General features: G+C 39.7%; 1 protein-coding gene across 5 annotated transcripts in view; it reads right to left on the reverse strand.

Moving 5' to 3' along the window:
* Nucleotides 1-367: 367 nt before the first annotated feature.
* LOC131158413 (DNA-binding protein RHL1) overlaps nucleotides 368-14,434 on the reverse strand; it is a 64,648-nt gene continuing 50,581 nt past the window's right edge. For 3 of the 5 annotated variants that reach the window (XM_058113266.1, XM_058113263.1, XM_058113267.1), the window contains 2 exons: nucleotides 775-816; nucleotides 368-582 (listed from right to left, as the gene is read on the reverse strand). In XM_058113266.1, coding sequence (XP_057969249.1) covers nucleotides 547-582; nucleotides 775-816 — 78 coding nt within the window. In that variant the 3' untranslated portion in view covers nucleotides 368-546. Of the gene's footprint in view, nucleotides 583-773; nucleotides 817-1,966; nucleotides 2,242-14,434 lie in introns of those variants that run through there. The other 2 variants (XR_009137480.1, XM_058113265.1) reach the window with 2 other exon arrangements.

Consider the following 14,434-nt stretch of genomic DNA (forward strand, 5'->3'; position numbering starts at 1 on the left):
ACAAATTTTATTTTCAAAAAGAAAATTTAATTACTTTTGAAAGTAATAGTAACAAAGAAAATAAATAATAATTTCAATAATATTTTTGAAAATAAATAACAATATTTAGCAACAAGAAGTCATAATAATCTATTGTTATTGGATAATTATCAAAATACTAAAAACGGGTGATAATAGCTATCTTGATTATTACCATTAAATAATAATAATATTTTCATTAATTGTATTTGTACGTTGAAGTTAGATTCTCATTGTAATCCAAGCCTATCTAAAGCAGCAGGCATTATATGCCCACATTTTCATATCTTACATTCCCAGACGATCTAATGTCGACCACGACTCCTCAAACATCCAACCCTTTTCGAGATTAGATTCTAAAATAATCATAATAATAATAATAATAATCTGTTTTATTTCCATATTTCTCGTCTTTCTAAACTTTCCATTCTTAAAAAAAGAATTCTGGTTTCACCAGGAAATAATACAAATTTTCATTCTTGAAATTTTCTGAGATGCACCGATGCACTCGCTGCGGCAGGATTGTTATCAGGCAGCCCAATCTTCATCACTTCCATCATTATCCTGAACGGAAGAAAGAAGGGAAATAAAATTAATCAACTCCGAAAAACTTAGAAAATATGTCCATGTTACATAAAAGATCATTATTATGTTGTAGTTGTTGATTGTAACACTGATACTTTGACGTCACCAGATACTAGAGGAGATTTCAGGGCAACTTAAAAAGTGCATAGAAAGTCTTATGAGAAATCACACCTGGGATGCACTTGAGAACTCTTCAACCTCATCCTCTTCATCCTGCAGGGATTAGTAAATGGATCAATCATATATGTAAAAGAACACTGGAGGAATGTACATACAACCATAGTTGCACAGGATCTATTCCTAACTCCATTTAAACATCATGGGCACAATCACTTTCAACGACCACAGTTAAATCAGTACATGAAAACCTAAAGTCAAAGAGACAAGGTTTCATGACCAAAGATGCCAAAATTTCATGAATACCATATTAAAATGCCTCTACTGACTTTGGATGGAAAAAGCAAGCAATTGCAGAATGGAGTCCTATACCTATGCTAGATTATATTTTAATGCGGGAAAGTCAAAGTTGAAATTAGGAAACCAAGATTTTACGTTGAAAACTGCAGTAATCCCTGTCGAGAGTTAAAATTGTGAACCAGCCCAATAACAATGAGAGCAGAGTGCTCTGGCACCACTTTGATGCTAGCGTCCAACAGAACATAATTGCACTTCAACTCTGAACAAAACAAATACAGGACTTTTATAGACTCGCAATGCTTTCAAAACAAGAAAATAATTGACACCTGAATAAACTTAAATCCTACTTTAGTTAATAAGCATCAACAAATCAGAGATGACAAGTCCTACTAGGTTGGGTTGGATACATGAATCATTTTCTGATGTAGGGCAATTCCCTCTGACAATTTGAGGGTTGGTAACTAGCTTGCTCCTTACTCGTGCACTATTTTGGCCTATGCTGCAGATGCTCAAACCATCTTAACCGCCCCACCCTTTTCTCATCTTGTACAGGTGCTATGTCCTAACTATGCTCATTCCTTAATTTATTTTTAATGTTATACCACCATCCACCTTAGCTCTTGCCTTAATAAAAATATCCTAAAGTCTAAAAGATGTGATCCCAATAAAAATATCTTAAACAGAAAAAAGCGAAAATAAAACTAATTCCCCTTGTTGACTGTATCAACCACAATATTCTCACCGTCTTGAAGTATCAGTTTAATGGAGCAGCGAATCCTATTTCCCATTTTTGGAATAGATTCAGATGGAACAGAATCAAATTTATCACTTGATTTCATCGTACTCTATTCAAATACTCATTCCATTCCTTTCCTATCCCATTCCATTTTGCAAACAAAACATGACTTAATTTTTTAACTAAAAAACCAAAGAAGAAATTTCAGGAAAATAGAAAGAATGCACAAAAATGAGAATAAAGCATCCTCACATGGAAAGGAAAACAAAAAGGAAACTACAATTAAACCGCTTCCAAATCTCATTGTAAACCCAAAAAGAGACCCCTTTCTAGCTGCAAAAGACCAAAGTGAAGCCCAATAATGAATCCTTTCCCATAACAAAGACCATGACCTTCTTGCACATGAAAATAGTCACATTCCTTCCCAACCATATTCATTATGAGATTGCTCCACAAAACCAAACTGTCTCCATCCTCCCCAAAACCTGCAAAGGAAATGGTTAACAAATCCATCACCATCCCAGGCGAAAAACCCAATCCTCTATAAATAATACCAAACAACTTATTCTAAATCCTCCAAAAGAAAGAGCAGTACAAAACCCAAAAAAAAAAGATGACATGTAGAACTCCAACCCTGCCACAAATTGTTTGTGTTAACTCTATTAAGAACTACCAACCAAATAAAGTCCTTTATCTTAGAGGGGACTTTGGCTTTCTAAATACAACGATGAAGAGGAAGGAACAAACTAATTCTAGTCAAATGCTTAAAATACACACACACACACACACACAAATATTATATATATATATATATATATATAAGATTTTCCCATGAAGAATCTAAACCTCATGACTGACTATCCCTCCCATTCCAAAAGTGGCATCCTTCCAACAACACCAACAAAGAAGAGAGTTCCCTAACTTCCTATCATAAAGACTTGTAGAAATGGAAATCCCATGAAGTATTAAACCCATTTAAGATAAGAAAGGGACCAATGACATAATACACCAAAGGGGGACGATAAAAACAAGGAAAAAAATGCAAACCCCAGAATCAACCACCAGATTCCCATAAATGAATCTTAGACTCATTTCCCACAACATATTTGGTACAAGGAATAAAGAGAGAATAGCAATACAGCTCCAAAGACTTCAGCATCTTGTTCTCCAATTTGCATTCCACCCATTATCCTACATGCCAAATTTCTACTATGTAACTTTATGCCAAAGGAGTCTGCCTTTAATGGGAACCACCATAGCCATTTGCCCAAGAATGCAGTGTTTTTAGACACCAACCTACCAAGACCTAAACCCTGACGAAATGATTCTTCTAGATAACTAAATGATCTCTACTCTTACCAACATCCGACCAAAGAAAATCTCCCATGACTTTCTCAATTTTACTTGTAATTGTGCAAGATTTCTAAAAATAGAAAACAATAAATAAGAACAAAGAAAGAAAAGCTTGAAAAAGAGGGATATGGCCCTTATGAGAAAATAAACCACCCTTACATCAAGTTATTTTTTTTACCAAAATGGTGTTACTCAAAATTTTAATTAAAAAAAAAAAAAAAAGGCGATTTGAAACTCACGAATCTGGGGCAATCTGCATCTTGAAGATGCAGACAGCCCATGCCCAAGCACATGTTTAGACTCCAATCCACCGACATCCAGTTAGCCCTGGGCTACAACTAGACCAGGTTGTGGACACAGACGGACATGGATATGATTGTGATATAGAAGCAGGTTGCTTTCTCGTGGGCAGCAAATGGCGGTAGCATCGGAGTGCTCCTCTTGCTCTTTCTCCCCCTTCTTGTCATAAGAGAAGAGTACAAGCTCTAAAAGAAGAACAAGAACACAAACGCTCTCTTGTCAGAGCAAGTCGTAACAGAGAAGCTAAATTCGCTGCATGAAGTTCACCATCGTTGCTGTCAGCAAAACTACAGACCCAACCTATCTCATGCTTCAAAAATATATTCAGCCTAGGGAGAAATGACCTGCAAAGTTTTCTGATTACTTTAGTAGTGCTAGAGGGAACTACCTCTCCACCACCCACTAGCTACCTCTAGATCTGTGGGACTCACAACGCCACCAATGTGGATCAAGAATGAGCTTCACGCCTTTAGCTATAATCTCCTTTCTCCCAATTTGCTACATTGGCAGTTTTTGTCAATTGGTGTGAAATTACAAATCAACCCTTCAATTTAGGGCTTCAACAACATGGCCAATGGCAGCACCTTCATGAACTCAGATATGACCTTGACCTTTTCATGTGCCCCGGCTTACCACTAGACTTTAGAGTCATTAAGCTGCATCAAGAAGTCCCAGAAAATCAACTCGGAGTTTCAATTTATGCACCAAAGTGTCGGGCATTATGAATCTGAGTCTACCCCAGCTAAGTTTTGAACTCGCCTGATGAATTGGTGTTCTCCTCAAACAAGGAACTACACCATCCAACTGATACAAGTTCCCCTGCTCACTCATGCTCGCCCTCATCATCCTCCTCCCCTACATTAGCCACCTCCTCATCACCTTTGCCATCCACAGTTTCTACCCTATGTTGCTGGTAATTGAGCTCTGCTTCAGGCCCAATAGCTGCTTCTCTTTGCCATAAATGCTGGACTTATTTGTGTGGGCCTAGGGCTGTCCCAATATTCAAGGAGTGGATTGCCTTATATTTGCATATTGCTTCAAATCTCTCCTATTTTGGTAATTCGAATTTCAAATAACACAATTCTCATTTAAGGAAAAAAAAAAAAAAAACGAATCCCCTTTCATCCATCCAAATGCCCAAACACCTTCGCAAATTCAAGATTCAAGATGAGATCCGACTATCCCCCACACTATCTATCAATCTACTCAAGATATCAATAATGAGAACAAACAAAAAAGGAGATAATGGATTGCCTTGCCTAATGCCTCTCAAGTCCCTAAACCACACCTTATATTTAACATTGATAATGATTCAAAGAAAGCATTTGATTATCACCCTCTCATCCAAGCATGCCAATTGTCCCCGAAACCTTTTCTAGCAAAAATCTTATCCAAAAGATATGAAATAACCCAATCATAAGCCTTTTCAAAATCCAATTTAAGAATGACTTTCTCTTTCTGCTGGTGAATATCCTCCACTGCTTATCTGCTGCAAAATGGTGTCCACAATCTACCTTCCCCTAAGAAAAGCACATCAGGCCCAAGAAATATTGTATTTAAACCTGCAAGCATATTTCATGTCATTTTCCCCTTTTTTCAAGGTTGAGAATATTGGAGCATACCCAGAAGAGTGGGGCAGCATTGTGAATAAGTTTAAATATAATTTAGTGAGGTGGGCAGTGAAACAAGCTCTTTGTAAAGGAGATTTGGGAGTCAGAAGTTTAATCAACTTCAACATTTCAATAAGGCTTTCCAAAGTGAACGGTATTACATATTTATGTTGGTTGGTTGAGAAAGGAGGAACTGTAGAGAAGTGTTGTAGTGAAGTATGATGCGGAACATAATGGGCAAATTACTAAGGTAGCGAGGAGTTCCTTATGGTATGGAGTGTGGAAAACACTGAAAGAGGATACCAAGTTCTTTTAAGCATACAAGATTTGAGTTGGGCAATTGGGATGCTACTTTTTTCTAGCATCGCAACTTGAGCAGATATTCCAGTTTGACGAATCCATTAGTTGAGTTATTGATTTTGGTAAAAGAAAGTGTCATCACACCTTATGAAGGATCGTACGGAACTAGTTATAGCACACTAGCTTAATTAGTCAACCAAAACTATACTACAGGTTCACCACATGAAAAAATTCACAACCATCAAATACAAATGAAGCAAAAGCAAGAAGCAAACATGAAAGTAAAGAGGAGTCATGCAGTAAACTATAAAGCAACGTGTTAGGGAGTGACAATGTAATGGGGTAAAAGGGGGAGAGAGATAATACTCTAATTGTATTCTCTAGGGATTTATAATGAATCTTTGATTGCTTGTGTTAATGTTTGTATGTTATTCTCTTGGATATGAATAATACAAGTAGTCCTTTTCATTATGGTGTTTTGTTGCCTTGGATTGTGATATATGTTATTGTTGAAGTATTATTCAGTGTATATGAATATCTTGCTCGTGTGATATCCTATCATTCCTAGTTTCTCATGGGTATTGAGACTTATCTGGTGCTCGCGCTTGCAGGCTTGAACGTGTGACTATTGGCTGATTTGTCAGGGGAGAGCTCTCAACGAGTGCCACACAACCCTTACTTGAGTCCTATTTTGGGAGTCTATGATAGTTGGTATTAGAGCACAGTGTGTGCGAGCGCCATGAGTGGTAACATGAGAAACAAGTCTGTAAAGATAGAGCGCATTGAGGCGCTTGAGACAAAGGTGGCAAAACTTGAAACCTTGGAGACAACGTGCTTTGAACTCCAAGGGTTGGTGGCAAAATTGATAAAGGAGAAGGGCGTGCCAACAGAGCTTGAGGCTGCCGAAGAAAACCCTAGAAGAATCTCTATGGGGTATCAAAACTTAAGGAGAGAATTGTAGAACTTCAAAAATTCATTCCACTTGTAAAATCCCTAGAGAAAAGGCCAATAGAGCTTGAGGCCTTCCAGAGGAACATCGAGCAGTTGGAAGCCTTTGAGAGTGACTGGAACATATTGAGGGCATATTGTCATTTCTAACATCCCAAGAGGGAGAGCCAATAGAGCTTGAGGCCTCCCTACGGGAGCTGATTGATAAATTTAATTTCCTTGCAGAAAACGTTAAGGAGTCTATTAGTGCTTTGAAAGAAGATTTGAAGGCAATAGGCAATTTCCAAAGCGCTATGGACCAGGCTCAGAGGAACTTACAAGAGATGACTGTGAAATTGAATGCAGTGGCACAGATGGCCTGAAGGCTGATAACTGAACCTAGTGAGGGAATTCGAATAAAGTTACCAAAACCTAAAAGTTTTGGGGATACCCAAGATGCAAAGGAACTGGACAATTTCATCTTTGATCTGGAGCACTACTTCAAGTGTTCATGAGTTGATCTAGAGGAGGACCGAGTGAATATTGCAACAGTATACCTTGTTGAAGATGCTAAATTGTGGTGGAAAACTAAATGGGATGATATTCAGCACAATAGGTGTGTCATTAATACCTAGGGGGGATTGAAACAGGCATTGAAGACACAATTCTATCCAGAAAATGTAGAATACATGGCACGATGCAAGGTATATGATTTACAACAGACCGGTTCAATAAGGAGTTATGTACGGGAATTCCATGCGCTAATGTTGGACATCAAAGACATGACTAAATAAGATAGGCTATTCCAGTTCCTCTGAGGTTTGAAAACATGGCCGAAGAATGAATTGCATAGACAAGGGGTTAGTGACCTCTCTTCCACCCTCGCTGCTGCTGAACGGTTGGATGATTTTTCAGACAGTCCTGGAAAGCAAAATTACCCAATGTCCACCAACAATGATTCAAGGCCCAATAAATTGTTCAAACCCACAAATAGGGGAAGGGACAGAAAAACAAATAGTTCATGGAAAGATAGAAGAGCTCCCATGACTAAGGAGTGGAGAGGCGGACGTCCAAGGGGTGAGGAGCGTCGTCTACCGGTCTCATGTTTCTTTTACATGGGATCGCACTGAGCGGCAAAGTGCCCCGAACAAAAGGCTTTGAATGCTCTGAAAACCCTTCGAGGGGAAACAGAAACCCCGACAGTAACCCCAAAAGAAAAACAGGATATGGTGGGAGCATTGAGATTTTTGGGGGCATTGGAGCGCCAAGTAGTTACCAACAAGTCTCAGGAAAAGGGCTTAATGTATATGGAGCTACTTTTGAATGGAAAGAAAATCAAGGCCATGATTGATACATGGGCCACTCATAATTTCATTGCTGACATAGAAGCCCAGCGGTTAGAACTACAAGTAGACAAGGATGTAAGAAAGTTAAAAGCAGTGAATTTTGAAGCGTTAACCACGGTTGGAGTGGCGCCTAAAGTAGCCTGCCAAATGAGGTCATGGTCAGGAACAGTTGATTTCACTATTACACCACTCGACGACTTTGATATGGTATTGGGAATGGATTTTCTTAAGGTTACGTGCTCAATGTCGATCCCAACTGCGAACTGTCCAGTGACAATGGGAGATAACCCTCGTGCTATTCCCGCAGCCTACAACACTTTCAATAAGAAGTTGCTTTCAGCCATCCAATTCAAGAAGGGAGTGAAAAGGGGAGAATCATCTTTTGCGGTACAACTGATAGTTTTAGAAAATGAAGAAATAGGCGTATATCCGATTGAAACTAAGGAAGTTTTAGAAGAATTCAAGGAGATAATCCTAGAAAAACTCCCCAAGGTTTTACCACCTCGACGATAGATTGACCATGAAATTGAGCTTTTGCCTGGACTAAAACCGCCAACCCGTGCCACTTATCGAATGGCATCGCCTGAATTAGCTGAACTTAGAAGACAACTAAATGATCTACTAGCAGCAGGATTCATTTGGCCATCAAAAGCACCTTTTGGGGCCCCAGTTGTCACGACATGCTCTTGCGTGGGGCGGAAACACCCAAATGTGTCTTGTTGCCCCAGGGTACGCAAACTGAAAAAGGCGGATTTTTAAAATAATATTTTCGTAGAAAACATGGTGTATGGAGTCGCCACTAACCTTTTAGAGTGTGGTTAGAACACTTGATTACTACCCAACTAAGGGTAGAATCAGTTTGCGTTACCAAAGTCGGGTTCAAGAGTTCGGTTACGCAAAGAGAAGGTATTAGCACCCCCTACGCACCCATTCTTATGAACGATACCTAATTAATCGAAAATTATCCCAAAATAAATCTAATAAGCCTTCTTATTTTACTCCCTTTCAAAAAGTGTGAAGAAAATGTACAAAATAAAACACTACATAAGTATTCCCTCATAACCGGGGCATACCATACTCCGAAGAGCTCAATGCCTCCCTTTGAAATAATCGAAATCGGAAAATCGAGGAAATAGAGTACAAAAATACACTCCCAAGATTTTTGAAATTTTATAGGATTTTTCTAAGTATTAAAATACTATTTTGGGAGGTTTTTCAATTTGTTCGGGATGAAAACAATTTTCTAGACCTTGAAAATATTTTCTGATTTTTTTTGGATTTTTTGTGATTTTTATAAGTACAAAAACATTTTTTCTAGCCTCAAAATTTATTTTTATAATTTGTTTAAAATTTTTCCCTAATTTTAAATAACACAAATGCAATTAAGCAAAATGAGGAAAATCCTGAAAATATTTTTAAAACTTTTTCCTAAGTTTTCTTAATTTTTATGATATTCTAAGCATGAAAATTTCTTTAGAGTTTTAAAAGGTATTTTGTGAATTTCTGCACTTTTTGATTTTTTTTTTGGTGATTTTTCAACATGAGAATTATTTTAGGAGGAACAAACAAACAAAAAAAAATTGGAAAAAAAATATTTTTTTTATCTTTTGATGATTTTTCTGAATTTTTGGGAGTTTTCTGGAATTTTTATGGATTTTTGTAAATTATGGTGAATTATTAAACATTTAAATAATGATACATCAAATAAACAAACTTAAACCGGTTTCATACCGGCTCAAGGAACCCAGACTGGTTATGGGGAACCGGTTTAAGAGGGGGGGGGGGGGGTTAACCATTTTAAGGCCCGATCAAGGCCAAAGAATCGGACACATGCAACCTTTCGGGTGACGCCACATGTCCTTGCAGCTACACACACACACACACACACACACACATATATATATATATATCAATACATAACAACCAAGCCTGACATAATTAATAGATGTAATCATCGCAATGAATTAAACATAAAAAGTAATATGACATGCAAAATGCAAACCACGTGTAGAACCAAGAATCCCTCATTTTCAAATGTGAAATCACACAGCAGATCAAACTGTCAAGCAAACACAGAACTGGGAAACCGAGGGGCTATCATGGATTGGGGAAGGGAAAAGGTGTATGTTAAAGTGTGTAAAAAGAAAAAAAAAAAAAAAAACTGTAAGAGCATGTAAAAAAGTGTGGGCTGGTGTGTAAAAGTGAGTGGTAACGTGTGTGCATGGGTGTGTGGGTTAATGGGTGTGTCACTGTGTGAGTGAGAGTGTATGCGGCTGTATTGTGGCACTGGTGGTGTCGTGAGTTAGTGCATGTTTTAGTGTGTGTAAAAGTGTGCGCAGGTGTGTTTTAGTGTGTAAAAGTGTGTGTGCAGGTGTGTGTATGTGTGTGTGCGTGAGTTAGTGTGCGTTTTAGTGTGTAAAAGTGTGTGAGTTAGTGTGTGTTTAAGTGTGTGTGTGTGTGAGTCTGTGTTTTTTAGTGTGTGTGTGTTTTAGAAGTGTGTGTGGCCGAGTGTAACAGTGTCCAGGAGATCAAAGTTCAATTCTCTGTTGAGAAAGGGTGCACTGCTCTGATGACCAAAATATGAAGCAAACTACTTTAACACTTTCAACAGATTACCAAAACAACCATGACAAAAGGAATCCAATAAAATCGATTTACCTCATTACGTCGTACTCCACCACCACATTATGAAGTTCCTAATGACACAAGCTCAACAAAATTCAATCCAGCACAAATAGACGCAGTAAAGAGATCAAGCATTACCTTTAGGCCATCACCCTATGACACGTTCCAACCTCCAACCAAGAATCAAGAACAATAACCCACAACAAAAGCATGTCGATCTGGACTTTCATGTCTATCCCAATCTATGTAAGACCCGCGCAAGCAGAATTAGCAGAAGTTCAGAAGCAAACATCAATAAACTTACAATGTTGAAGGAGGCGCTGCTGGCCGTGCGAGGAAGCACAGAGCTGCCATCTGCCGAGGATGCACTGGAAAAGATAACTACTCTGTGAGACTGGAAGTGGGAGGTCGGAGCTAATGTTGATGGACGGGGGTGCTGATACTGGAGGTTGGTTGCCAGAGCTGGCTACCAATCGGAGTCTGGATCAAGTGGCCGTGAAGCGGCCGGAGATGGAAGTCGTGTGCGCTGAGGATGGCCTCCAGAGATGGTGCATGCACCAGAGTTGCCCGTCTGTGTGTGTAGGAAGCTCACGGTTGATGGTCTGTGGCGGAGTGCTGCTGGTGCGGCCGGAGCAAGGAGGTTGATGTACAAGTGCTTGCAAGGAGTTTGGAGAAAGTGAGAGTTGTGAGGAGATGGGCTATCGGAGTAGGGGCTGGCCATGAACTGTGGTTGGGGAGTGGTACAATGGCCGTGGAAAGTATGGTGTCGCTGGCGTGAGGGAGAGTGAGCAGAGTGCGAGAGAGAGAGAGTAATGAGGTGAGTGAGTGAGATCTGAAAATGGAGAGAGAGGCTCGTGCAGTGCTACTAGTGGTGGCCGGAGCAGAATATGGGCAAGACGCTGAGCGAGGGTGAGCGTGAGACGTCTCGGTTGTTTTCTAGAGGGGACTTGCGTGGAGAATGAGCTCGGGAGAGAATGGAGAGCCCATGAGGTCAGATCTGCAGGAGGATGGTCGGCTTGAAAATGGGGTCCGATTGCTAAAGATGGTAGAGGTGTCGGGGTGAGCATGAGAATCCGTGAGCAAGGGGAAGAGAATGACAAGACGTGAAAGGGATGCTAGTTCGGCTTGACGCCGGAGAGGAGGAATAGGAAGCGGAAGAATGAAAGGGTGAGATAGTTGTGGTGCCGTGGAGACCAACGCCATCGCAGAGGCCGGTGACTGTGGCAACAATGACATGAAGGAAGAGGAGAGCGGCGATGAAATGGCCACGGCTGGGTTCAGTTGGTAGCTATGGGCATCGTGAGGTTGCTAAGGAAAGTCATGGAGGTTTGCCTGGGACTCAAAGACGTCGGGAAGGTGTGGTGAGCGAGTGAGCAAGGGAGGTTGGCCGTGGAGTTGGGCTATGTTGTATGGCTACACGAGAGGGAGCGTGAGAGGCTGAAAGAGAGTGAGGAGCAGAGAGTGGAGATGGTGAGGAGGAGCAAGGGGTGTCGTGGAGATGATGATGCGTGGAGATGGTGCGAGAGAATGGAAATGGAAAATGGAGGGAATGGAGAACATGGAGAGTGAAGGCCAGGGAGAAGAGGGGAGACCAGAGTGAGGGCGAGGATGAAAAGTGACACCCCCCTCGCGCATATGTGCCCTGAATGAATGGAGAACCCCCCCCCCCCCCCAAATTTATAGGGAACCCAGGTAGTGGATTTGACACGAGATGACCGTAACAGAAAACAATTCCCTCCAATAATCTGTTCCTTTATTCCCAGGAGGGAATATTGCAATGAAATCTGTGCGCATGCTTCTCTTCTGCACACATGCTTCCATAACCAACTGATTCCCTTCCTTTAATTTTGTTGGACAAGCTTCTACGGGTATGATGCATGTGACTCCGGACTTGATTTTTTATTTCTTTGTATTTTACTTGTTTTTGCTTGGTATTTTTTCTTTTTTGTATTTTTATATGTATTTCTCTTTTGTACTTCTTGTTGTCCAATTTTATACTCCCAAAAAGAGAGACTCGGTTTAATAAGACTTGATTCTCGGAAATAGAAGGACCCGGACTCAATTTAATAAAAATGACTCACTGAAATTTAAAGAATTCAATTTTAAAATTAAACGACTCCATACAAAAATTTGAAAGACTCAATTTATAAAAGGGGCTCAAATTGATGCTCAAATTGAAAGACTCCAAGTTAAAAATTAAAAGACTCAATTTTAAAACAACAAGGACTTATTTTGAAAATACCTAGACTCAACTTAAAAACTCAGGACTCAAGTGGATCCTCCCATTCCCGGGAATAAAGTCAACTTTCAGTTGCGCCAAGTCTTCCTAAAACGGCTTGGTTAAAATTAGGGTGTCTACACCAATGTTATTCTAGAAGAAACAAGATGGGGGTCTGCGATTGTGCGTAGATTATCGGGCTCTCAATAAGGTGACTGTTCGCAACAAGTACCCCATTGTGTTGATTGCCAATATTTTTGACCAATTAAGTACAGCCAAATACTTTACTAAACTAGACTTGAGATCGGGATACCACCAAGTGCGCATTGCAAAGGGAGATGAACCTAAGACCACTTGTGTCACTTGGTCTAGAACATTCGAATTCCTTGTCGTGCCTTTTGGGTCAACAAATGCACCTGCTACCTTTTTTACTCTAATGAATCAGGTTTTTCGGGACTACCTTGATCGATTTGTAGTCGTCTACCTTGATGACATGGTTGTATTCAACTCATCCTTAGCAGAAGATAAAGATCACCTTCGGCAAGCCTTTCAAAAGCTCAGGGAAAATCAGTTATATGTGAAAGGGCAGAAGTGTGCTTTCGCTCAAAAGCGTATTAAATTCTTGGGGCATATCATTGAAGAGGACCAAATACGGATGGATCCGGAAAAAGTGCAAACAATCCATGAATGGCGAGCACCTGCATCCATTAGAGAATTGCGATCCTTCTTGGGGCTGGCCAACTCCTATAGGAAGTTTATAGAGGGGTACTCAAGAAGAATTGTGTCATTAACAAATTTATTGAGAAAAGGGGTACCATGGGGATGGTCAAAAAAGTGTCAATCAGCATTTGTTGAACTAAAGAAAAAAATTGCAAGAAGAAAATTGCAGGAGATCCTGTGCTAACCCTTGTTGATGTGACAAAGTCATTTGAAGTGCAAGCAAACGCCTCCGACTTTGCAATAGGGGGAGTTCTCTTACAGGAAAGACATCCAGTTGCTTTTGAAAGTCAAAAATTAATGGATGCCGAACGGAACTATACAGCGCAAGAGAAGGAACTTCTAGCTATCGTACGTCGTCTTCGGGTGTAGAGGCACTATCTCTTGGGGTCCAAATTTTTGGTAAAGACAGATAATGTGGCGGTCACTCACTTCTTGTCACAATCAGGACTAACTTCAAAACAACCCCGCTAGTAGGAGAAACTAGCTAAGCAAGAGTTGAGCAAATTGCATATGCATACTAGGACACATGAGTTTATAGGATTTCACTCGAGTCACAAACTCACCATTCATAATTTTCAAAATTAATTTAAAGAGTTTGTCAAAAAAATCCTAAACTCAAAATATAATTTCTTAAGGGACAAGTTTCCAACATCTTGGTTTTATAAACTTCTTCATACTTTGTCTCGGTTTTGTCAAACCATGTTTTATGTCCTAAAGCCTCAAGAAAGTCAAGTATATTTTTAGAAAGGACATATTAGCATATAAGATATCAAAATGAGCTTTCAAATATGTTTTCATATATAAGATATCTTATATTCAAAATAAAATTTCATGAGGACAAGTTTTAAATTATATTAGTATTATAATCCTTTACAAACTTAATCCTGGTTGGATTTAAAACCTCAGTTATGCACCAATCAAATTTCCTGAACACCCTAAGGTATTTGGGGCATAACTTTTGCTAGAAAAGTCCAAAAAGAACGATCATGGTGTCTATGGAAAGCTAAGAAAAAATCTCACAACTTTCATGTTGATGACTTTTTCTGATTCGGGGCACTCGTCGACGATTGGGTGCAATTCGTCAACAATTCCAGGCAGAATGTTAACAATTGCTGGCAAAGTGCTACAAGTCGACAAGTGGGGGTCAATAGTCGATGATGCGCATCATGAACAATGCACCAACGGCTAGAAAACGGCTAGTTTCTTTTGAGATTTGCTCCCAACGGTCCAATAACGGCTAGCTCGTGATTTTGGCCATAAATACAAGTTCTTAGACTTG

Source organism: Malania oleifera, chromosome 6 (genome assembly GCF_029873635.1).
Source record: "Malania oleifera isolate guangnan ecotype guangnan chromosome 6, ASM2987363v1, whole genome shotgun sequence".
Classification (NCBI taxonomy): Eukaryota; Viridiplantae; Streptophyta; class Magnoliopsida; order Santalales; family Ximeniaceae; genus Malania; species Malania oleifera.